We start from the raw sequence: 20,993 nt of genomic DNA, 5'->3' as shown, positions 1-20,993 counted from the left end.
CCTCCCAGAGCAGGGGAGAGAACCCAGGAGTCCTGGCTCCCAGCCCCCCCTGCTCTAACCACCAGCCCCCACTCCCCTCCCAGAGCAGGGGAGAGAACCCAGGAGTCCTGGCTCCCAGCCCCCCCTGCTCTAACCACCAGCCCCCACTCCCCTCCTCCAGCAGGGGAGAGAACCCAGGAGTCCTGGCTCCCAGTCCCGCCTGCTCTAACCGCCAGCCCCCACTCCCCTCCCAGAGCAGGGGAGAGAACCCAGGAGTCCTGGCTCCCAGCCGACCCCTCCCGCCAGCTTTCTGGCTGTGGGGAAATCACTAGGGGCTGGAGCCAATCCGCGCCGTGGGGCGGGAGGCCCCGGCCATCCGCAGCCGCTCAAGGACTCCCTGTCCCGGCCCCTGGCACACGCGTCTCGGTCCCGGTGCCTGCAGCCGCCCTGCCCGCCTCCGCCTTCCTCAGCTCCCCTCCGCCGGCGGCTCCCTCTCTCCCTCCCGGGGGGCTCTGTCTCTCCGGTCGGTCCCCGGCCCCTCCGGTCTCCTCCGGTCGGTCCCCGGCCCGTCCGGTCGGTCCCCTTCCTTTCCCAGGCGCTCTTCCCTTCTCCGCCTTTCATTTCCCCTTTCCCCCGTTCCCTCCATCCCCTGCCCCCTGGTGATTCCCCAGGCCCGCCTGCCTTCACTCCTCCTTTTCCCCGTTCTCCCGCTTCTCCCCCCCGGCCGGTCCGTCTTTCCTTTTTCATTCCCTCTTTCCCCTCTGCTCGCCCTTCCCCGTCCCCTTCTGGCTTTTCCTCTCCCTTCGGGTCTCCTCTAGTTCCCATTCCCTTTCTTTCTTTCTTTCTTTCTTTCTTTCTTTCTTTCTTTCTTTCTCATTTAATCCATTTTTCTTTCTTTCTCTCTCTTTCTTTCTTTCTTTCTTTCTTTCTTTCTCATTAATTTCTTTTCTCTTTCTTTCTTTCTTTCTTTCTTTCTTTCTTTCTTTCTTTCTTTCTTTCTTTCTCATTTAATCCCTTTCTTTCTTTCTTTCTTTCTTTCTTTCTCATTTAATCCCTTTCTTTCTCATTTAATCCCTTTCTTTCTTTCTTTCTTTCTCATTTAATCCCTTTCTTTCTTTCTTTCTTTCTTTCTTAATCCCTTTCTTTCTTTCTTTCTTTCTTTCTTTCTTAATCCCTTTCTTTCTTTCTTTCTTTCTTTCTGTCCCCCCCGCCTCGCCCCAGGACCTCGGGTCAGGTCTAACAGACCGTCCTGGGGGCTCGACCTTTCCATTTCTTGGCACAAGACCCAAGGCGCCCCCCCCCCGCCCCGCCCGGGGGTCTCTGTCCCTCCCGGGGCTCCGAGCCGCCGAGATGCCGACGGGATTTCAGCAGATCAGCGGAGAGGAGGTAAAACCGGCCGGATTGGAGCTGGGGGGGGGGTTGAGGCACAGCAAGAATATGGGGCCATGGGGGGGGCTGTAGGGGGTGATGGGGCTGGGGGGGGCAGTGTGGGGCCGTGGGGGGGCAGTGTGGGGCCATGAAGGGCAGTGGGGAGTGATGGGGGCTGTGGGGGGGCAGCGTGGGGCTATGGGGGGCAGCATGGGGCTGTAGGGAGTGATGGGGACCTTGGGGGCCATCATGGGGCCATAAGGGGCAGTGGGGAGTGATGGACCTGTGGGGGCAGGTGGGGCCATGGGGGGCAGCGTGGGGCTATGTGGGGCAGTGGGGGGTTATGGAGGTCATGAGAGACAGCGTGGGGCCATGGGGGGCTGTGGGGAGTGATGGGGACTGTGGGGGGCAACATGGGGCTATGAGGGGCAGTGGGGGGTTATGGAGGTCATGAGAGACAGCGTGGGGCCATGGGGGGCTGTGGGGAGTGATGGGGACTGTGGGGGGCAACATGGGGCTGTGAGGGGCAGTGGGGGGTGATGGAGGCCATTAGGGACAGTGTGGGGCCATGGGGGGCTGTGAGGAACAATGTGGACCATGGGGGTCAGTGTGGGGCCATGGGGGGCTGTGGGGAGTGATGGGGACTGTGGGGGGCAGTGTGGGGTCATGGAGGGCAGCATGTGGCTGGGGGGGGCATGGGGGGTGATGGGGGCCATGGGGGAAGCATGGGGCCATGAGGGGCAGTTGGGGAGTGATGGCGCTGGGGGGTCAGTGTGGGGCCATGGGAGGCAGCATGGGGCTGGGGGGGGGTGACGGGGGGCAGCATGGGGCCATGGGGGGCCGTGTGAGGAGTGCAGCTGGGACAGTGCAGGGGTGCCAAGTGGGGGGCAGTATAGGCCAGGGGGAAGGGGGGGACTGTGAGTGAAACTGGGGGTGCCTTGCAGGGGGTTGCATCCGCCCTGATTCTCCTGGAGCTTATTGAGTTTTGGAGGCCATCTGTTCCCCACATTTAACGTCCCGTCCCATCCCCGCCCCCACCAGCTCCCCTCCTCCCTGGCAATAAAATCCTGCCCCCTGGCCATGGCATTAACGAGGAAAACGTGGGGCTATTTATACTCCACCCATTGTGTAAGGGCGGGTGGGGGTGGGGGGCGTGACCCACCTCACGTGTCTGGGCTGCCCTGGGTTATTCGTCATACGTGTGTGTGGGGGGGCACGGGGGCCTCTGGCTTGGTATCCGGGACACGTGGGGGGTCTGTGGGATATGGGGCATGCATGTCCGTTCTGCTGCCCGGATTCGCGGGGGGGGAGCAGTCTGTAGGGTGCATAGGACACACGTGGGATGATTGAACTAGGTTCCACGGCGGGCGGGTGTTAGTCACACAGCCCAGGTGGGGCATATCTGCACGGTGTCTAGCACACGGGTGTGACGCCGTGGGGCTGGACCGGGGCCCACGGCTCCCGGGTGCGTCCGTGCGGCTGTCGTATCACTCGGGCCCCACCGAGGGCACCAGCCGTTCTGGTCAATTTCCCGATCCAAAAAATCTCCGTTTCCTGATTTCAGCCCCGCTCTGAAGGCAGCGCAGGAGTAAAGGTGGCGACACCGCGACCCCCCCTAAAATAACCTTGTGACCTGCCCTCCCCCCCCAACTCCCTTTTGGGTCAGGACCCCCAATTTGAGAAACGCTGGTCTCCCCCGTGAAATCTGTGTAGTACAGAGTAAAAGCACACGAAACATCAGATTTCTCGGGTGGGGGGGGCACCAGATTTCACTGGGGGGAGTCGGGATTTCACGGTGGGAGACCAGATTTCATGGGGGAGGAGACCTGATTTCACAGCAGGGAGACCAGATTTCACAGGGGAGGAGACCAGATTTCACGGTGGGAGACCAGATTTCACGGGGGAGGAGACCAGATTTCACGGGGGAGGAGACCAGATTTCACAGCAGGGAGACCAGATTTCATGGGGGAGGAGACCGGATTTCACGGTGGGAGACCAGATTTCACAGGGGAGGAGACCGGATTTCACAGGTAGGAGACTAGATTTCGCGGTGGGAGACCAGATTTCACGGGGGAGGAGACCAGATTTCACTGGTAGGAGACTGGATTTCACGGGGGAGGAGACCGGATTTCACAGCAGGGAGACCAGATTTCACGGGGGAGGAGACCAGATTTCACGGGGGAGGAGACCAGATTTCACAGCAGGGAGACCGGATTTCATTGGTAGGAAACCAGATTTCACGGGGGAGGAGACCAGATTTCACAGCAGGGAGAGCAGATTTCACTGGTAGGAGACCAGATTTCACAGGGGAGGAGACCGGATTTCATAGGTAGGAGACCAGATTTCACGGGGGAGGAGACCGGATTTCACAGGGGAGGAGACCAGATTTCACAGGGGAGGAGACCGGATTTCATAGGTAGGAGACCAGATTTCACGGGGGAGGAGACCGGATTTCACAGGGGAGGAGACCGGATTTCACGGGGGAGGAAACCGGATTTCACGGGGGAGGAAACCGGATTTCACGGGGGTGGGGAAGACCAGATTTCACGGGGGTGGGGAAGACCAGATTTCACAGTCTGTGATGCGTTTTTCATGGCCATGGATTTGGTAGGGCCCCGTTTCCAGCCCACGTGAGGAGTCTGTCTGTTACCTAGAACACACGTGTGACGCCGTGTCTCGGCTCGGTTACATAGCACAGGTATGGTTTCACGGGACAGGGGTGGGCCGTTGGGGAACAAACGCGTGGGGCTGTATAGCTGGTCCGTGTTATAGAGCACGCATGAGAGGGACAGTGGGCCTATGTTATATAAAACACACGTGTGGTCATCTGATATATGTTTTGTAGCATGTGGGGGGGGGTAGTGTGTTTATAAGACACATATATGTCCCCGTGTTTCTGTAACACTGCACCATGGGGGGCATGTGTCTGTTATTCTGAACACGTGTGGGGCACCGTGTGTCTTGTCTATGTTATGCCGTGCTTCTGGGGGCACCGTGTGGCTGTTATACTCCACACATGCGAGGGTTAAAATGTCCCATGCCATACGGACCATATACGTGACACTGTCTGTTATACCGGACACAGGGGGAAAGTGCCTGGTATACTGAACACACACGTGGCTCTTTTAGCACGTATGTGTGGGATCGTGTCAGATCTATGTTCTCCAGCACCCGTGAGGGTCGTGTGCCTGTTGACGCTCACACATGCGGTGTGATGTCGGGCCTACGTTATATAGCACATGTGAGGGTAGTGTACCTATTAGAACACATACCTGGGCGTGGGGCCAGGTCTGTGTTAGGTCACACACGCGTGTGGGGTCGTGGCAGGTCTCTGTTATGTAGCGCACGCATGTGGGGTGGTGTCAGGTCTGCGTGACCGATCGCATGCGTGTGGTGTCAAGTCAGGTCTGTGTTATGTAGCTGTCACAGAGTCCCCGGTGTGGGGGTGCCTCAGTTTCCCCTAGGCAGTTCTTACGTATCTAAGGGGTGCGGTAAGGGTGTATGATCATTGAAGAGCCATAGAGGGCAGGTGTGTGCAGGGGTCTGGACACAGAGAATGGCCGACACCCTGTTTCCTGGCCACGGATGGCCCGGGCCCTTCCCCCCTGCAAGGTGAGAGCTGAAGGGTTGGAGAACAAAGGAATCCGGTGACCTCCTGGCCCGGGAAAGGGACAAAGCCCAGGGGAGGAGGGGCTGGAGAGAGTTTCAGTATGGGGCTGGCTGGGACATGGAGTGAAGGGCAGACGGGGTTGTCTGGCTCACTGCCCCCCAAAATGGACCCGGCTGAGGGGTCCTGTTCTCTGCACCTACAAGCTCTGTGTCAGACCATGTTCCTGTCGTCTAATAAACTTTCTGTGTTACTGGCTGGCTGAGAGTCCCGTCTGACTGCGGAGTTGGGGGGCAGGACCCTCTGGCTTCCCCAGGACCCCACATGGGTGGACTCACTGGGGGAAGCACACGGAGGGGCAGGGGAGGCTGAAAGCTCCGAGGCACAGCTCACACACCTTCCACCTTCCTGGGTCTGACGGCGGCGCGGGCGGGGGGTGCTGCGTCAGGCCTGGGTTGGGTGGCGCGGGCGGGGGGTGCGGAGTCAGGCCTGGGTTGGGTGGCGCGGGCGGGGGTGCGGCGTCAGGCCTGAGTTGGGCGGCGCGGGCGGGGGGGTGGGGCGTCAGGCCTGGGTTGGGCGGCGCGGGCGGGGAGGTGGGGCGTCAGACCTGGGTTGGGCGGCGCGGGAGGGGTGCGGCGTCAGGCCTGGGTTGGGCGGTGTGGGAGGGGTGCGGCATCAGGCCTGGGTTGGGTGGTGCGGGCGGGGGCGCGGTGTCAGGCCTGGGTTGGGCGGCGCGGGCGGGGAGGTGGGGCATCAGACCTGGGTTGGGCGGCGCGGGTGGGGCGTGCAGCGTCAGACCTGGGTTGGGCGGCGTGGGCGGGGAGGTGGGGCGTCAGACCTGGGTTGGGCGGCGCAGGCGGGGCGTGCAGCATCAGGCCTGCGTTGGGCGGTGCGGGCGGGGGTGCGGTGTCAGGGCTGGGTTGGGCGGCGCGGGCGGGGAGGTGGGGCGTCAGGCCTGGGTTGGGCAGCGCGGGTGGGGAGGTGGGGCGTCAGGCCTGGGTTGGGCGGCGCGGGCGGCAGGTGGGGCGTCAGGCCTGGGTTGGGCGGCGCGGGTGGGGTGGGGCGTCAGGCCTGGGTTGGGCAGCGCGGGCGGCAGGTGGGGCGTCAGGCCTGGGTTGGGCGGCGCGGGCGGGGGTGGGGCGTCAGACCTGGGTTGGGCGGCGCGGGCGGGGGTGGGGCGTCAGGCCTGGGTTGGGCGGCGCGGGCGGCAGGTGGGGCGTCAGGCCTGGGTTGGGCGGCGCGGGCGGGGAGGTGGGGTGTCAGGCCTGGGTTGGGCGGCACGGCAGGGGAGGTGGGGCGTCAGGGCTGGGTTGGGCGGCGCGGGCGGCGGGGTGGGGCGTCAGGCCTGGGTTGGGCGGCACGGCAGGGGAGGTGGGGCGTCAGGCCTGGGTTGGGCAGTGCAGGCGGGGAGGTGGGGCGTCAGGCCTGGGTTGGGCGGCGCGGGCGGGGGTGGGGCGTCAGGGCTGGGTTGGGCGGCGCGGGCGGGGAGGTGGGGCGTCAGGCCTGGGTTGGGCGGCGAGGGCAGGGGGTTGGGGCGTCAGGCCTGGGTTGGGCGGCGAGGGCGGGGGGTTGGGGCGTCAGGCCTGGGTTGGGCGGCGCGGGCGGGGCGTGCAGCGTCAGGCCTGGGTTGGGCGGCACGGCAGGGGAGGTGGGGTGTCAGGCCTGGGTTGGGCGGCGCGGGCGGGGGTGCGGCGTCAGGCCTGGGTTGGGTGGTGCGGGCGGGGAGTTGGGACGTCAGGCCTGGGTTGGGCGGTGCGGGCAGGGGTTGGGGCGTCAGGCCTGGGTTGGGCGGTGCGGGCGGGGAGGTGGGGCGTCAGGCCTGGGGTTGGGCGGCGCGGGCGGGGAGTTGGGGCGTCAGGCCTGGGTTGGTTGGCGCGGGCGGGGGATGGGGCGTCCGGCCTGGGTTGGGCGGCGCGGGCGGGCGATAAAACGTCTCTGTTCTGGAAAAGCTCGGGGGGGGGGGGTCACCTCAGTTGGGGCGATTGTGCCCCACACATTTTTCCCTGCCCCCCATCAGCGACACTGAGGCAGTAGCCAGAGGGGACTTTTCATGGGGGGGGGCCCTGTGGGGTTTGGGGGGGTTCGTACAGCGGGGTGGGGGGGCTGGTGATGGAACATGGCTCTGGCCGGGGCGTAGCCCCATTCTCTGCACCAAGCTGGCAGAGAGGTGGGGGCCAGGGGCAGGTGTGTTAGCCGTGGGGCTGCGGGGGAGGCCGTGCAGCGCTGCCCCCTGCTGGAGAGAATCGGGGGGGGGTGACCCCGGGAGCGAGGCCCTGCGCTCAGTCGCGGGTGGGGGCGCGGCCGGAAGGGTTTGGACCCTGATTTGCCTCCGGTCTGTTTGGCTAGGGCAGGATTTGCCTACCGGCCGGGGTGTGCACGTGTGACTCACTGGTGCACAGGTGTGCGTGTGCAGGATGCTCTGTGTGTTTGCACGGAGGAATGGGGGGGCGTATGGGGGGGGGCTCTGGGCCCCCGGCCGTGCCCCAGGTGCAGGGGGGTTGATACCTGCAGCCCGGCCCCCAGGCTCAGCCCAAGGGTCTCCCACCAGCCAGCCACCCACCGGGAGCCGGTGCCCCCCAGAGGGGACAGGCCCCTGCCCCATTCCCCGCCCCCCTGAGCAAGCCAGGCCCCGCCCTGGGGCTTAGGGGGAGGTGTGGGGGGGCACTGTTTACATTTCCTGGGTTTCCCAGCTCTGGGGCTTTTCCTAATAAGGGCTTTTTTTCGGCTGAGGCTTCTCTGGGGCAGGGCCCAGGCCCTTCATGGCCATCAGCGTGAGAACGTGGGGTGGGGGGGGATGGGAAGGGATCAGGCCCCCCCTGTTTTATAATCACCCCCCCACACAGACACACTGATAGGGGGGTGCTGATCCCCGATATTTCAGGGGAGCCCGCCACCGACCTACCTCTGTCACCAGTGTCCAGGGGGTCAGCACTGGGGCTGGGAGGGAGGGGTAGACGGGCGGGTGTGTGTGCAGAGGGCACCCCAAATCCATGCTCCCCCACCCGCCATTGGGGAATATGGCCTTTTCGGGGTCTGCCCATGCAGAGGGAGCAGCTGATGAAATCAGAGGTGGGGTCTTTTTGCGGGGGGGGACGACGCAGCATTGGAGCAGAGAGTGAATGAATGAATGAAACTTCAGTGCCCGCTCCCCCCCCCATTTTACAGAGGGGGGAAACTGAGGCATTTAAAGGGGAAGGGTCTCAGACATGCAGACAAGAACCCAGGCGTCCTGCCTCCCAGCCCCCCTGCTCTAACCCACCAGCCCCCACTCCCCTCCCAGAGCCAGGGAGAGAACCCAGGAGTCCTGGCTCCCAGCCCCCCTGCTCTAACCACAAGACCCCACCCCCTCCCAGAGCCAGGCAGAGAACCCAGGAGTCCTGGCTCCCAGCCCCTCTGCTCTAACCACTAGCACCCACTCCCCTCCCAGAGCCGGGGAGAGAACCCAGGCGTCCTGGCTCCCAGCCCTTCTGCTCTAACCACTAGCACCCACTCCCCTCCCAGAGCTGGGGAGAGAACTCAGGAGTCCTGGCTCCCAGCCCACCCCGCTGCTCTAACCCACCAGCCCCCACTCCCCTCCCAGAGCTGGGGAGAGAACCCAGGAGTCCTGGCTCCCCCCCCCCACTAACCAGTAGATCACCCTGTCTCTCTCCCTCCCCCACTCGGAAGTGCGGCCGTGCCTGATTCAATGCCAACTGACCAACCCCTTGTCTGCCAGCTGCAGATGTGCCCTGCCCTATAAGTCGGGCCCTGGGGTGGGGGTGGGGTACGTGGGTTTGCAATTGTTTCTCACTCTATCTGTGCAGCGCCCTGCGCGACGGGACCGCAATCTCGGTCCGGGGGGGTGTGGGCAGCGCCCTGCGCGACGGGACCGCAATCTCGGTCCGGGGGGGTGTGGGCAGCGCCCGGCACGACGGGGCCCCAGTTTTGGTCTGGGGGGGTCTGGGGGCAGCGCCCGGCGCGAGGGGGCCCCGTCTCGGTCCGGGGTGGGGGTCATGTGGAAAGCAGAACTGGAAGCAGATGGTGGCAGGGGAAACAGGTCAGGCTTAGTCAGAGGCCGGGGGTCGTATGCTGCGAAATCCTTCGGTATTTGCACGGCGGGCGGGGGGGGGACACTACCCCTCTTCCGTCGTGCGAGGCGGTGCAAGCCCCTGTGGGTTTGCACGAGGCTTTGCCTCCTCTCCGTCGTCACGCAGAGGCCGGGTAAACCTGGGCACCTTTGCACGGGGCCGGGCAACTTTCGGCGTTTGCACTCCCGGTGCTGCGAACTGCCCTGCCGCAGTGCCGGGTGCGCAGGGAGAGGTGGGGGTCCCCCCCTGCCTCCACGGCTCCCCGGGGGTGCGGGTCAGCTCACCTGCAGGGGGCGCCGCTTGTGTCTCCGCAGGTGGACAACATCCCGCGGGAAGCCAGGCCGAGGGTAACCTCGACCCTGGTGCTGTCGGTCTTCACGGCCGTGCTGGGGTCCCTGCAGTGCGGGTACAACATCGGTGTCATCAATGCCCCCCAAAAGGTAAGAGATTCCCCCTCAACGGCACTTTCCCCTCTAGGGGGCGCCGGCTCCCCTCCGGCCCCAGGGCGGGGCCTGGCGGGCTCAGGGGGGCGGGGAATGGGGCAGGGGCCTGTCCCCTCTAGGGGGCGCTGGCTCCCACCCGCCCCAGGGCGGGGCCTGGCGGGCTCAGGGGGGCGGGGAACGGGGCAGGGGCCTGTCCCCTCTAGGGGGTGCCGGCTCCCCTCCAGCCCCAGGGCGGGGCCTGGCGGGCTCAGGGGGGCGGGGAATGGGGCAGGGGCCTGTCCCCTCTAGGGGGCGCCGGCTCCCACCCAGCCCCAGGGCGGGGCCTGGCTGGCTCAGGGGGGCGGGGAATGGGGCAGGGGCCTGTCCCCTCTAGGGGGCGCCGGCTCCCCTCCGGCCCCAGGGCGGGGCCTGGCGGGCTCAGGGGGGCGGGGAATGGGGCAGGGGCCTGTCCCCTCTAGGGGGCGCCGGCTCCCACCCGGCCCCAGGGCGGGGACTGGCGGGCTCAGGGGGGCGGGGAATGGGGCAGGGGCCTGTCCCCTCTAGGGGGCGCCGGCTCCCACCCGGCCCCAGGGCGGGGCCTGGCGGGCTCAGGGGGGCGGGGAATGGGGCAGGGGCCTGTCCCCTCTAGGGGGCGCCGGCTCCCACCCGGCCCCAGGGCGGGGCCTGGCGGGCTCAGGGGGGCGGGGAATGGGGCAGGGGCCTGTCCCCTCTAGGGGGCGCCGGCTCCCCTCCGGCCCCGGGTCGGGGAAGCTGAGGCCTGTTTCGGATCAGTGCAGAGGGGAGGGGGGGCCCAGTGAGGGGCATCGGGGACCGACCCCTTTTCTCTGCCCCCCCGCCCCGCCCCCGCCCAGATCATCGAGGAGAACTACAACGCCACCTGGCTGGCACGGCACAGCTCGCCCGTCGACCTGGCCACGCTCACCACCCTCTGGTCCCTGTCGGTCGCCATCTTCTCCATCGGGGGCATGATCTCCTCCTTCCTGGTGGGGGTCGTCTCCGAGTGGCTGGGCAGGTAACGCCTCTCTGCCCCCACTGCCGGGGGGCGCTCTCCCCCGGGCAGGCGGGGCTGGCCCCAGGGCGGCGCTGGGGGGCAGGGAGCAGGGCAGGGGGCTCGGCAGGGGGCGCTCTACCCTGGCAGGCGGGGCTGGCCCCAGGGCGGCTCTAGGGGGCACTGTGGGGCAGGAAGCGGGGCGGGGGGCTCGGCAGGGGGCGCTCTCCCTGGGCAGGCAGGGCTGGCTCCAGGGCGGCGCTAGGGGGCGCTGGGGGGCAGGGAGTGGGGCAGGGAGCTCGGCAGGGGGCGCTCTCCCCCGTCAGGCGGGGCTGGCCCCAGGGTGGTGCTAGGGGGCGCGGTGGGGCAGGGAGCGGGGCGGGGGGCTCGGCAGGGGGTGCTCTCCCCCGGCAGGCAGGGCTGGCCCCAGGGCGGCACTAGGGGGCGTGGTGGGGCAGGGGGCTCAGCAGGGGGCGGTCTCCCCCGGCAGGCGGGGCTGGCCCCAGGGCGGCGCTGGGGGGCGCGGTGGGGCAGGGAGCCGAGGGGCTCAGCAGGGGGGCGCTGTGCTGTGGGGTGTGGTGGCCAGTAGGGGGTGCTCTCCGCCCCAGAGACCCCTGGGGCCTCCCCCGTCATCAGTCTGCTTGGGTGGGGCGCAGGGCACATGGGGCTGGGGTCCCTGCGTGTCTCACCCTCTCTCCCCTCCCCCGCCCCCAGGAAGCGGGCCATGATCATCAATAACGCCCTGGCCTTCCTGGGCGGGGCCCTCATGGGCCTGGCCAAGCTGGGCTGCTCCTACGAGATGATGATCCTCGGGCGGTTCCTGATTGGGGCCTACTCAGGTAACGGACAGCGCCCGCCGGCCAATCGGAGGGTGGGGCCCCTGGGCGGATGGGCGGGGGGGTGGATGCCGGGGGATGTCGGGTGGGGGGGAGTAAGCTGGGATCTGGGCGGATGAGCAGTGGGTGCTCCGGGGTGCAGTTGGCTGGGTGCCCCGGGCCCTGGGTGGGGGCCGTCATTGGGTTCTGCATGTCACAGGTACCACCCCCCCACTTCCCGCCATGGCTCAGTCATTAGCATACAAGCCCCACCTCTTAAAGGGGGCGCTTTGTAGGGGACGGGGGGGACCACAACCCTCTGCCTCAACTCCCCCCCACAGACCTAGGAGGCACGCCCCCCCCCCCCCAACATCCTACTAATCTGCTGTTCCCTTCCCCTCCCCTCTCCCCCAGGGCTGGTTTCTGGCTTGGTCCCCATGTACGTGGGTGAAATCTCCCCCACCCAGCTGCGGGGGGCGCTGGGGACCCTGCACCAGCTGGCCCTCGTCATCGGGATACTCATTGCCCAGGTAACAGGCGCTTGCGGGGGGCTCGGCAGCGGGCGGGGGGCCGGCAGGGGGCGCCGTGATGCCATCTCTCCCCCCCCGGCAGGTGTTCGGGCTGGACTCCCTCCTCGGCACCCCCGAGCTCTGGCCCCTGCTCCTGGGTCTGACCGTGGCCCCGTCGGCCCTGCAGCTGGTGCTTTTCCCCTTCTGCCCCGAGAGCCCCCGGTACCTCTACATCGTCCGCAACAAGGAGTCCAAGGCCAAGGAGAGTGAGTCCCCCCGCGGGCCCCTCGCCCGCCCCCCCAGCCGTCCGTCTGTCCGGCCCTCCCTCCTTCCACCCGCCCGCCCATGCGTCCCTCCCCTCTTCCGCCCACCCGTCCGTCTGTCCAGCCCTCCTCTCTTCCACCTGCCCGTCTGTCTGTCCATCCATCTCCCCATCCCTTTATCTATCCACCTCCCACCCACCCAACTCTGTGGCTCTCAACCTATTTACCGCTCTGGGCCAAGCCAATACCATGTCGATGGCCCTGAGAACGTCACGTGGGCTGCGGCTCTGTGCCGACTGGGTGGCAAGTGGCCTGCGGCCTCCGTTTGAGAGCCACGGCTCTAACTACTCTCTCCCTTCCAATCCTACTGACCTGGCCACCCGCCCCTCCACCAGCCACCCCCCCTCTTCTTCGGCCCTCCGTACGGCCCCTGCCCACCCATGCCTCATGGATCCATCCCCATCGATCGCCCACCGCCTTCGCGACCCAGCCCTCCATCCACCCCCTTCGCGACCCAGCCCTCCGTCCACGCCCTTCGCGACCCAGCCCTCCGTCCACCCCCTTCGCGACCCAGCCCTCCGTCTCCCCAACCCATGCGTCATCCATTCCTCCCCGAACCCATCCGTCCACCCCCAACCCATCCGTCCATCCCCATCTAGTGACCCAGCCCTCCGTCCATCCCCTTCGCGATCCAGCCCTCCGTCTCCCCAACCCATGCGTCATCCATTCCTCCCCCAACCCATCCGTCCACCCCCAACCCATCCGTCCATCCCCATCTAGTGACCCAGCCCTCCGTCTCCCCAATCCATGCGTCATCCATTCCTCCCCCAACCCATCTGTCCCTCCCTCCGTCCCCATCTGTCTACCTGCCCATCTGTCCACCCCCAACCCACCCCTCCATCCCAATCTACCTACCTACCTACCCATCTGTCTACCCTCCATCCCCAACCCATCCATCCATTCCCCAACCTATCCATCCATCCATCCATCCCCATCTATCCACCCATCCATCCATCTCCCAACCCATCCATCCCAATCTACCTACCTACCCATCTGTCTACCCTCCATCCCCAACCCATCCATCCATTCCCCAACCTATCCATCCATCCATCTCCCAACCCATCCATCTATCCCCATCTACCTACCTACCCATCCATCCATCCATCCCCATCTACCTACCTACCTGTCTGTCCACCCCCAACCCACCCCTCCATCCCCATCTACCTACCTACCCATCTGTCTACCCTCCATCCCCAACCCATCCATCCATTCCCCAACCTATCCATCCATCCATCCCCCAACCTATCCATCCATCCATCCATCCCCATCTATCTACCCATGCATCTATCCATCTCCCAACCCATCCATCCATCCCCATCTACCTACCTACCCATCCATCCATCCCCATCTACCTACCTACCTGTCTGTCCACCCCCAACCCATTCCTCCATCCCCATCTACCTACCTACCCATCTGTTTACCCCCCAACCTATCCATCCATTCCCCAACCTATCCATCCATTCCCATCTATCTACCCATCCATCTGTCCACCCCCAACCCATCCATCCATCCCCATCTATCTACCTCGTCATCTGTCCACCCCCCACCCATCCCACTATTAATCCAATCCCTCCCTCCCCCTGAGTCGTCCCACCCATCTATCCATGCCCCATCCCTCTGTCCGTCACCGCCACATCCCTCGCTCTCCCCGTGCCGGCAGGTTTGAAGCGGCTGACGGGGTGCGGCGACGTGAGCGAGGCGCTGTCAGAGATGAAGGAGGAGAAGCGGCGCATGGACGTGGAGCGCAAGGTCTCCATCGCCCAGCTCTTCCGCTGCCGGATCTATCGCCAGCCGCTGCTGATCGCCGTGGTGCTCCAGCTCTCCCAGCAGCTCTCCGGCATCAACGCGGTGAGAGGTGGGGGTCGGGGCTTGGTTCACGGAGGAGCTGGGGGAAGATGGGGTCAGGCGTGGAGCTTGGTTGGGGGGTGGAGCTTTGGGGAGATGGTGGGAGGAACCTGAGGAAATGGAGGTGGAGCTTGGCTGGGACGTGAGAGCTCTGGGGTGGAGGCTGGCTGGGGACGGAGCATGGGGGGAACTGGGGCAGAGCCTGGGAGAGATGGGGACGGACCTTGCTGGGGGTGGGACCTGGGAGAATTAGGGCAGAGCCTGGTTGGAAGAGATGGGGGTGGAGCTTGCTGGGGGGGCAATTGGGGTGGAGCAATGATGGGAGAGAGAGGGTGGGACTTGCCGGTGATGGGGCCTGGGGGATTTGGGGCAGAGTCTGGATGGGGGTGAATGGTGCTTGGGGGGATGGGGGTGGAGTCTGGGGGATGGGGTGGAGCCTGAAGAAGAGGGATCAAAGCGAGACCCCATGGGATCGGGGGGGGGGGGGAAAGAGTCCGACTAGAGCCGGCTCTGACCCCGCCTTCTCTGCCCCCCCAGATATTCTATTATTCCACCAGTATCTTTGAGTCGGCCGGGCTGGAGCAGCCGGTGTTTGCCACGATCGGCGCTGGGGCCATCAACGCCGCCTTCACCGTTGTTTCGGTAAGAGATTTCCCCCCCACCCCCAGCCAGCTGCCCCTTGGGGGGTGGGGGCATCCACACCCCACCCCTACCAAATCTTATATCGGTCCCCCTTGTCTCTCCCTCCCCACAAGCTGTTCCTGGTGGAGCGGGCAGGCCGCCGGACGCTGCACCTGGTGGGGCTGGCGGGCATGATGGTGTGTGCCGTGGTGATGACGGTGGCGTTGGTGTATCTGGTGAGCAGCCGGGAAGTGGGGACTGGGAGCCTAGGGGTGAGCACGGCCCCCCCAGGGCTGCGCTGGGGCAGCGGCACTGACGGCCACCCCGCCCCCTGGTGGCACCGCAATGCAGGTTCTCAGCCTCGTCTCTCTCCCCCGCCAGGAGCGAGTGCCGGCCATGAGCTACATCAGCATGGTGGCCATCTTCGGCTTCGTGGCTTTCTTCGAGATTGGGCCGGGGCCCATCCCGTGGTTCATCGTGGCCGAGCTCTTCAGCCAGGGGCCCCGCCCGGCGGCCATAGCGGTGGCCGGGTGCTGCAACTGGACCTGCAACTTCATCATTGGCATGGCCTTCCAGTCCATGGCGGTGAGTCACCCCCACGGGTGGGGCGCGTGCAAAGCGATCCTCGGACACACCCGCAATGCCACACAACTGTGTGTAGACGTGCATGGGCACGCAGGCACCAGAATAGCGAATGCCGGCTGTTACAACTGGGAGTATGCCCACGGGCAGGGGGGGCAGGGACCCACAGCAGGGCTGGGAGTGGGAACAAGCCGGCATAAGCGCGTCTGCAGCCACGGGTGGACAAATGGCGTCTCACACGCGCTCGCTGGCAAAACCAGCCCGCACCTCCCTTTGCATCCAGCACTCACCCCTCCTCTCCTCTCCCATAGGACGTCTGCGGGCCTTACGTCTTCCTCATCTTCGCGGCCCTCCTCCTGGGTTTCTTCCTCTTCACCTACTTCAAAGTCCCTGAGACGCGGGGCCGGACCTTCGATCAGATTGCTGCCGCCTTCCGACGCACCCCGTCTCTGCTAGACCACGAAGTCAAACCTTCCACCGAGCTGGACTGTCTGGGGCCAGACGACAATGCCTGACCCAGGGCGGGAGCGATCGGCCAGAGAGAGAGAGAGACAGAGACACAAGAGGAATGTAACCGTAACCGAGCACTTTAACGACACAGCAAGGTTTAGAGATTTTTAGAATAGTTGTTTTGTTTTTAGATTTGTGGGTTTTATTTTTAAGATTATACATATATATATATATATATACAGCAAGAGAGTGATTGTGTTGTATGTGTGTGTGTGTGTGTGTGTGTGTGTGTTTATCAGGGGCATGGAGATAAAGTTGTGTTGGGAGCTGCAGAAGGAGCTCGGTTAAGTGGCAAAGGAAGGGGAACCTGGAGGAGAATCCAGCTCAGCTGCTTGCCTGCTCTTGGAATTGGAGGCAGGGAAAGACCGCCCCGAGACCATATCCAGCAGCTGGAACAGATGTTCAGGCATTCTCGAGCAGCGTATGACAGTAGTAGGCTCCAAAACCGTTGACTCCAACGGGATTCTGCGTCGATTCAGAGACAGGAGACTTTTCTATCGATGAGAAGGTAGGAGGAAGATGCAAAACTCTGGTGGAGTTTTTTCGGTCCTACCGAACGTTGAGCCAAAGGGCCAGAATGAGCGAGATCTCCTCTCTAGCTCTCGGCATTAGAGCGCGGAAGGTTGGAGCAAGAAGGCCATGCGTCATGGACGCCGTCAAATGCCCTGCCTCCGTCGCCGAACGGCAAGGCTCCTACGGACAGGAGCTGTGGCTCTCTGCCCTATGCATGGTCCATGTAGTACAGTGGCCCGTGTCCGAGAGTGGCCAGCACTTGACCCCTTGGAGAAAACCTTTCAGCGATACAGTGGAGTCACCTCTTAACTCCCCATGGCTGGCGATTGACTCCTAGTGGCAAGAACTTCCATCCTTTTCCGTCCAAGCCAGCAGAACTGAGGTCTGGAGATGGGATCTCCTACGGTCCCCACCAGTTTGGGGCATCGTGCCAGTTTTTAGCCTAAAGCCAATCAGCTCACAGGCATATTGTTCGTTAAGTTGATGAGCGGGATTTTCTGGATGCTCTGACCTGGGACATCCCTTCCCATCCATCTTCTGAGGTTTGTAGGTGGTCTGAGGGGACCTCACCACTCTTCCTGGAAAGTGATTGTCAAGAGAAGATGGTCAGCTCATCTTTGGAGAACTGGTTGCGAGGGGCAGACAAGGGAGGGGGGAAAAGCTATCGCCCAACACGGGGAAGCTTTTGAGAAAGGGTGCATTGGGTTTTGTGAATTGCAGTCCGCACCAGTTGCAAGTCAAAGCAGAACGTGGGACATCCGCTCCACAGCTCATGTCTACAGGGACAAGGAATGGCCAGATTGGATCAGACCCACGGTCCACCTAGCTTGCTATTGTGTTTTAACATGATGGTGTCCTCAGCCTTGCACACTTACAACCTCCTCGCTACAACTGGCAAAAGGCCCCTAAAGCCCATTGGATATGTGTTGGTGGCCGGCAGAAGACAAGATGCTATGAAGACTGTGCTCAGCAGTCCAGGACAATTTGCTAGTTAAAGACGGTGGGATCATTGGTTGGTTTGGTTTTTTAAAGAAGGATGTAAATACAGAAGCAGCCAGAACAGAGCTGTTATAATTACTGCTCTCCATTTCGGCTGCTGGATGACCAATGGAAGTCTGAAGACAGCCAGCTGAGTTGACCTACAAAGACCAACCTTGCTAAAATTTTAGCGACTAGACCCGACACTCCATCATGCCAGCTGTTGTGGGTGGGACAAAAGAAGAACCCGTTTAAGCAGATCACAGGCACAAGAGACGAATAGCTGTGCTTGAAGAGAGTTTATGGACGAAGCCAGGAAGCTTCTGAACGGTTAGTAGGATCTGAGAGAGTTTCTGTTTTGTAATTAACGGAGGCGCTTGTCTTCATGTCAGGGACGCATGGAGGGGCATTAGCGCATTATGTGACCTTTTGTATTTCAGCGAGAAGAATGTAAGTAATTCTTTGTATATAAAGGACAGAGTCAAACAGAGGCCAGTGTAGTTGTGTTTGCTTCATTGTAGACACTCATGAATCTAACCGTTCCTATGGCAGAGGTGGATGTTATGAAAGAGAAAAGGATTTAAGGGAAGAATAGATCTAAGGGTTTTTTAACAAGGCTACGAACAGACAGATTCATTGTGGCAAAGCAAAGGTGCCATTCTGAAATTCATCCCCAGGTTTCTGGGTGAATTACACTCGGCATTTGACAGCACCGTGGGTAGATCGTTTCATATTGACAAGGAAACGATAATTTATACTCAAGTCCAGATTTTTGGGGTGCCCTAGTTTGATAGCCCGTGGATACAGACCAATTCCTAGATCTTTTAGAAAAACTCCCCGTGTGAATTATAAATTGTTAGTGATGGAGAATCCACCACCACCCCTGAGTAAATTGTTCTGACGGTGAATAGCCCGCACTGACAAAAATTTAAGCCTTATCTCTAGTCTGAAATAAGTTCCCTCTGGAGTCTGCAAATTCTCAGAATTTCAAAACACTGGGACAGGCAGAAGCGGTCTCCGACCATGGCTGGAAATATTGCTTCCCCACTTTGGATGATGCTAATTGTAGTAGTTAAATGTGTTGTTGGTTGGGGAGGGGGGAGGTTAGGTGGATTTCGAGAATCCCCTTAATTTTAATATTCTGCTGCAACAAACACATTGCAATTCATAGAGGCCAGAAGGGACCAGTAGACCGTCTCGATCTACAAGGCCATTAAATTTCACATTTCCCCCCTAGTAACTAGTGTTGGACTAATGCATCTTCCAGGACGGCATCCAGTCTAGGCCGGGAAGACATCAAGCAATGGAGAATTCACCACTTCCCTCAGGAGTTAGTTCCAGTAACTAACCCTCCCCCCATTAAAAATTAGATCAATGCTGGGTTAGTGCCTAAGTAGGGCCCTACCAAATTCGGGGCCGTGAAAAACGCGGCATGGACTGTGAGATCCGGTCTCACCTGTGAAATCTGGCTATTGTAAGGGGGTCGAAGTATTGCCACCCTTACTTCTGCGCTGCCTTCAGAGCTGGGTGGCCAGAGAGCAGTGGATGCTGGCCAGACACCCAGCTCTGAAGGCAACGCCGCCATCAGCAGTGCAGAAGTGAGGGTGGTATGGTGGGGGGGAGGGGAAGGAGGAGGGGGAGGTACTGTGGTATCCCCCCTCCCCCCCCCCCCCCCAGAGCTGGCCCTAGGCCCCTTTAAGCTCTGAGCGCTGGGGAGAAATACAGCTGGGGGCCCCTACTGTGGACCAGGCTCCAGCTGCTAGTCCCAGCTGGGCTGCGGAGGGATGGGACTTCCTCTTTCCCTGCATGGGCCACTCCTGGGGCTGGGTCAGACCCACCTCCGCTGGCAGCACAGAAGTAAGGGTGGCAATACCACGACCCCCCTCCAAGGGCCTTGCCCCCCGCCCACAGCCCCTTTTTTGGGTCAGGACCCCCACTGTTACAATACTTCCATCTGAAATTTCATGGTATCTGAAACCATGAAATTTCAGATTTTTAAAATCCTAGGACCGTGAAATGCATCAAGACGGACCATGAACTTGGTAGGGCCCTGTGCGTAAGTGTTTCCAACCCCATCGGCCCGCCCTGAAAGCGAAGATATTTTAAAATTAGGCACATACAACTGTCACAGAGTGTGGGGCAGTCAGGGCCCTGTACCCCCCCACTTCCCGCAATTCACCGTGACTCTCAGCCAGCCAGTAAACCAGAAGGTTTATTAGATGACAGGAATACAGGCCAAAACAGAGCTTGTAGGACCCCTCAGCGAGGACCCGTCAGTCAGGTCCATCTTGGGGGGGTAGGGAGCCCAGACCCCGGTCTGGGCCTCCCTCCATTTTCCCAGCCAGTTCCAAACTGAAACTCCCTCCAGCCCCTCCTCTGGCCTTTGTCTCTTTCCCCTGATCTCTTTGTTCTCCAACACTTTTCACTTGGCACTTTACCGGGGAGGGGCCCAGGCCACCAGTTGCCAGGAGGTCAGCCATTCTCTGTGCAGAGTGCCTCACCCCTCCCCTCTAGGGCTCTGCAACAATCACACACCCCTGTCCCGCCACCTAGATACATAAGAACTGCATAGGGGAAACTGAGGCACCCACCCAGTATTCAAGAGAACACGAAGAATATTCCCACTTCATCACAATAACAACCCTGCGCTACCTGTAATAGACAGCATCCAATACCTAGGCAATCGTAAAAGGAAACCCAGCAAACTTTACTAAGGCCTAGCCTATACTTGAGAGCCACAATGGGTGATATCATTTATTGGATCAACACCAACTGTTGGAAGAAAGGAGCATTCAAACTAGACTGAGGAAGGTAACTGGAGCCCCATTGTTAAATACAAGGCAGGGCAGGTTATTAAGTAGTCTACAAAGGAAAAAGTCACACCACGCTGAGTGGTAAGGACATATAGCAGTAAAAGTCCTAGGGTGGATGCAATTATAAGGCATGTGTGATTTTCAGAGGAATGCCTTTGCTTGCTTGATCAGACAAAACAATACCCATTGCAGTATATTTATAGCGGCAAAACTGCATTTATACGACAGTGGTGGTGTTAGGATGTTCTGTAGAAACAAGCCCGAACTTGACTTAAAGTCGAGCTCGTTACACCCCTGGAGAAAGTCGAATGCAACGGTTGCCGCTTTTTGGCCAGAGATTTGCATCTCGCTCCCTTCCGAGCAGGGTAGCTCCAGGCTGGATAATTTTCGGCCTTCACGGCGTATGTCGCAGGAAAGACACTCTTCCTGTAAGAGATGCCTTTGCTCTCTCTTCAGAGACTGCGAACAGAATGATGGCTACAGCGATGCCACCCTGCGCTTTCTAAACACGCTCACTTCATTCTTAAGTAACGCTGAGAAAAATGTATTAACACCAACTCAAAGGGGGGCTCTGAATAAGAACAGTCTCTCAGCCCTGCCCCGACCACGGCCTCAGGATTACAACTTCATCCTAGCTTCAGCTCAGAAAAAGCACCCTCATTCCTTGTTTAATCCACCTTTTTACACCGAGCGGGGGTCTTTGAGCCAGAGTTTCCCGCAGCAGGTAGTTAGCAGACTCGACTGTTAGGTGTTCCTCCCCAGGACATAGCTTTGAAAGGTCGGGTGTGGTGGGAAGAATTTGCACGTACTTCCTAAGAAATTCACTTGAGACAGATCTGCTTTTCCTGCTAAAGCGGATCTACGCAATCTCACCCTAGCACAGAAACAGTAGCGTTTCTACCACAATGTGACCCAGAGGTATTAACCCTAATTCAAAAAGGTTTAACTTAGTTCATCCGGGATATTATCCGGCTGTCCCGACCCCAATCTCCTCTTGGGGTACCCTGCTCCACACCTCAGCTGGGCTTGGAG

At 61.6% G+C, this 20,993-nt stretch overlaps 1 protein-coding gene across 1 annotated transcript; it reads left to right on the top strand.

Moving 5' to 3' along the window:
* Positions 1-246: 246 nt before the first annotated feature.
* Positions 247-17,639, top strand: SLC2A4 (solute carrier family 2 member 4). Its single transcript, XM_037888888.2, has 11 exons — positions 247-1,365; positions 9,336-9,461; positions 10,316-10,476; positions 11,167-11,291; positions 11,682-11,797; positions 11,880-12,042; positions 13,760-13,947; positions 14,482-14,586; positions 14,700-14,801; positions 14,947-15,150; positions 15,459-17,639. Exons 1-11 carry the CDS (start codon positions 1,330-1,332, stop codon positions 15,660-15,662), a joined length of 1,530 nt encoding a protein of 509 aa, XP_037744816.1. The 5' UTR covers positions 247-1,329; the 3' UTR covers positions 15,663-17,639.
* Positions 17,640-20,993: the final 3,354 nt, after the last annotated feature.

The sequence above is a fragment of the Chelonia mydas genome, unplaced genomic scaffold (genome assembly GCF_015237465.2).
Source record: "Chelonia mydas isolate rCheMyd1 unplaced genomic scaffold, rCheMyd1.pri.v2 scaffold_91_arrow_ctg1, whole genome shotgun sequence".
NCBI classification, from domain to species: Eukaryota; Metazoa; Chordata; order Testudines; family Cheloniidae; genus Chelonia; species Chelonia mydas.
The sequence above is the reverse complement of the archived record's forward strand: the minus strand, read 5'-3'. Positions and strand labels throughout refer to the sequence as shown.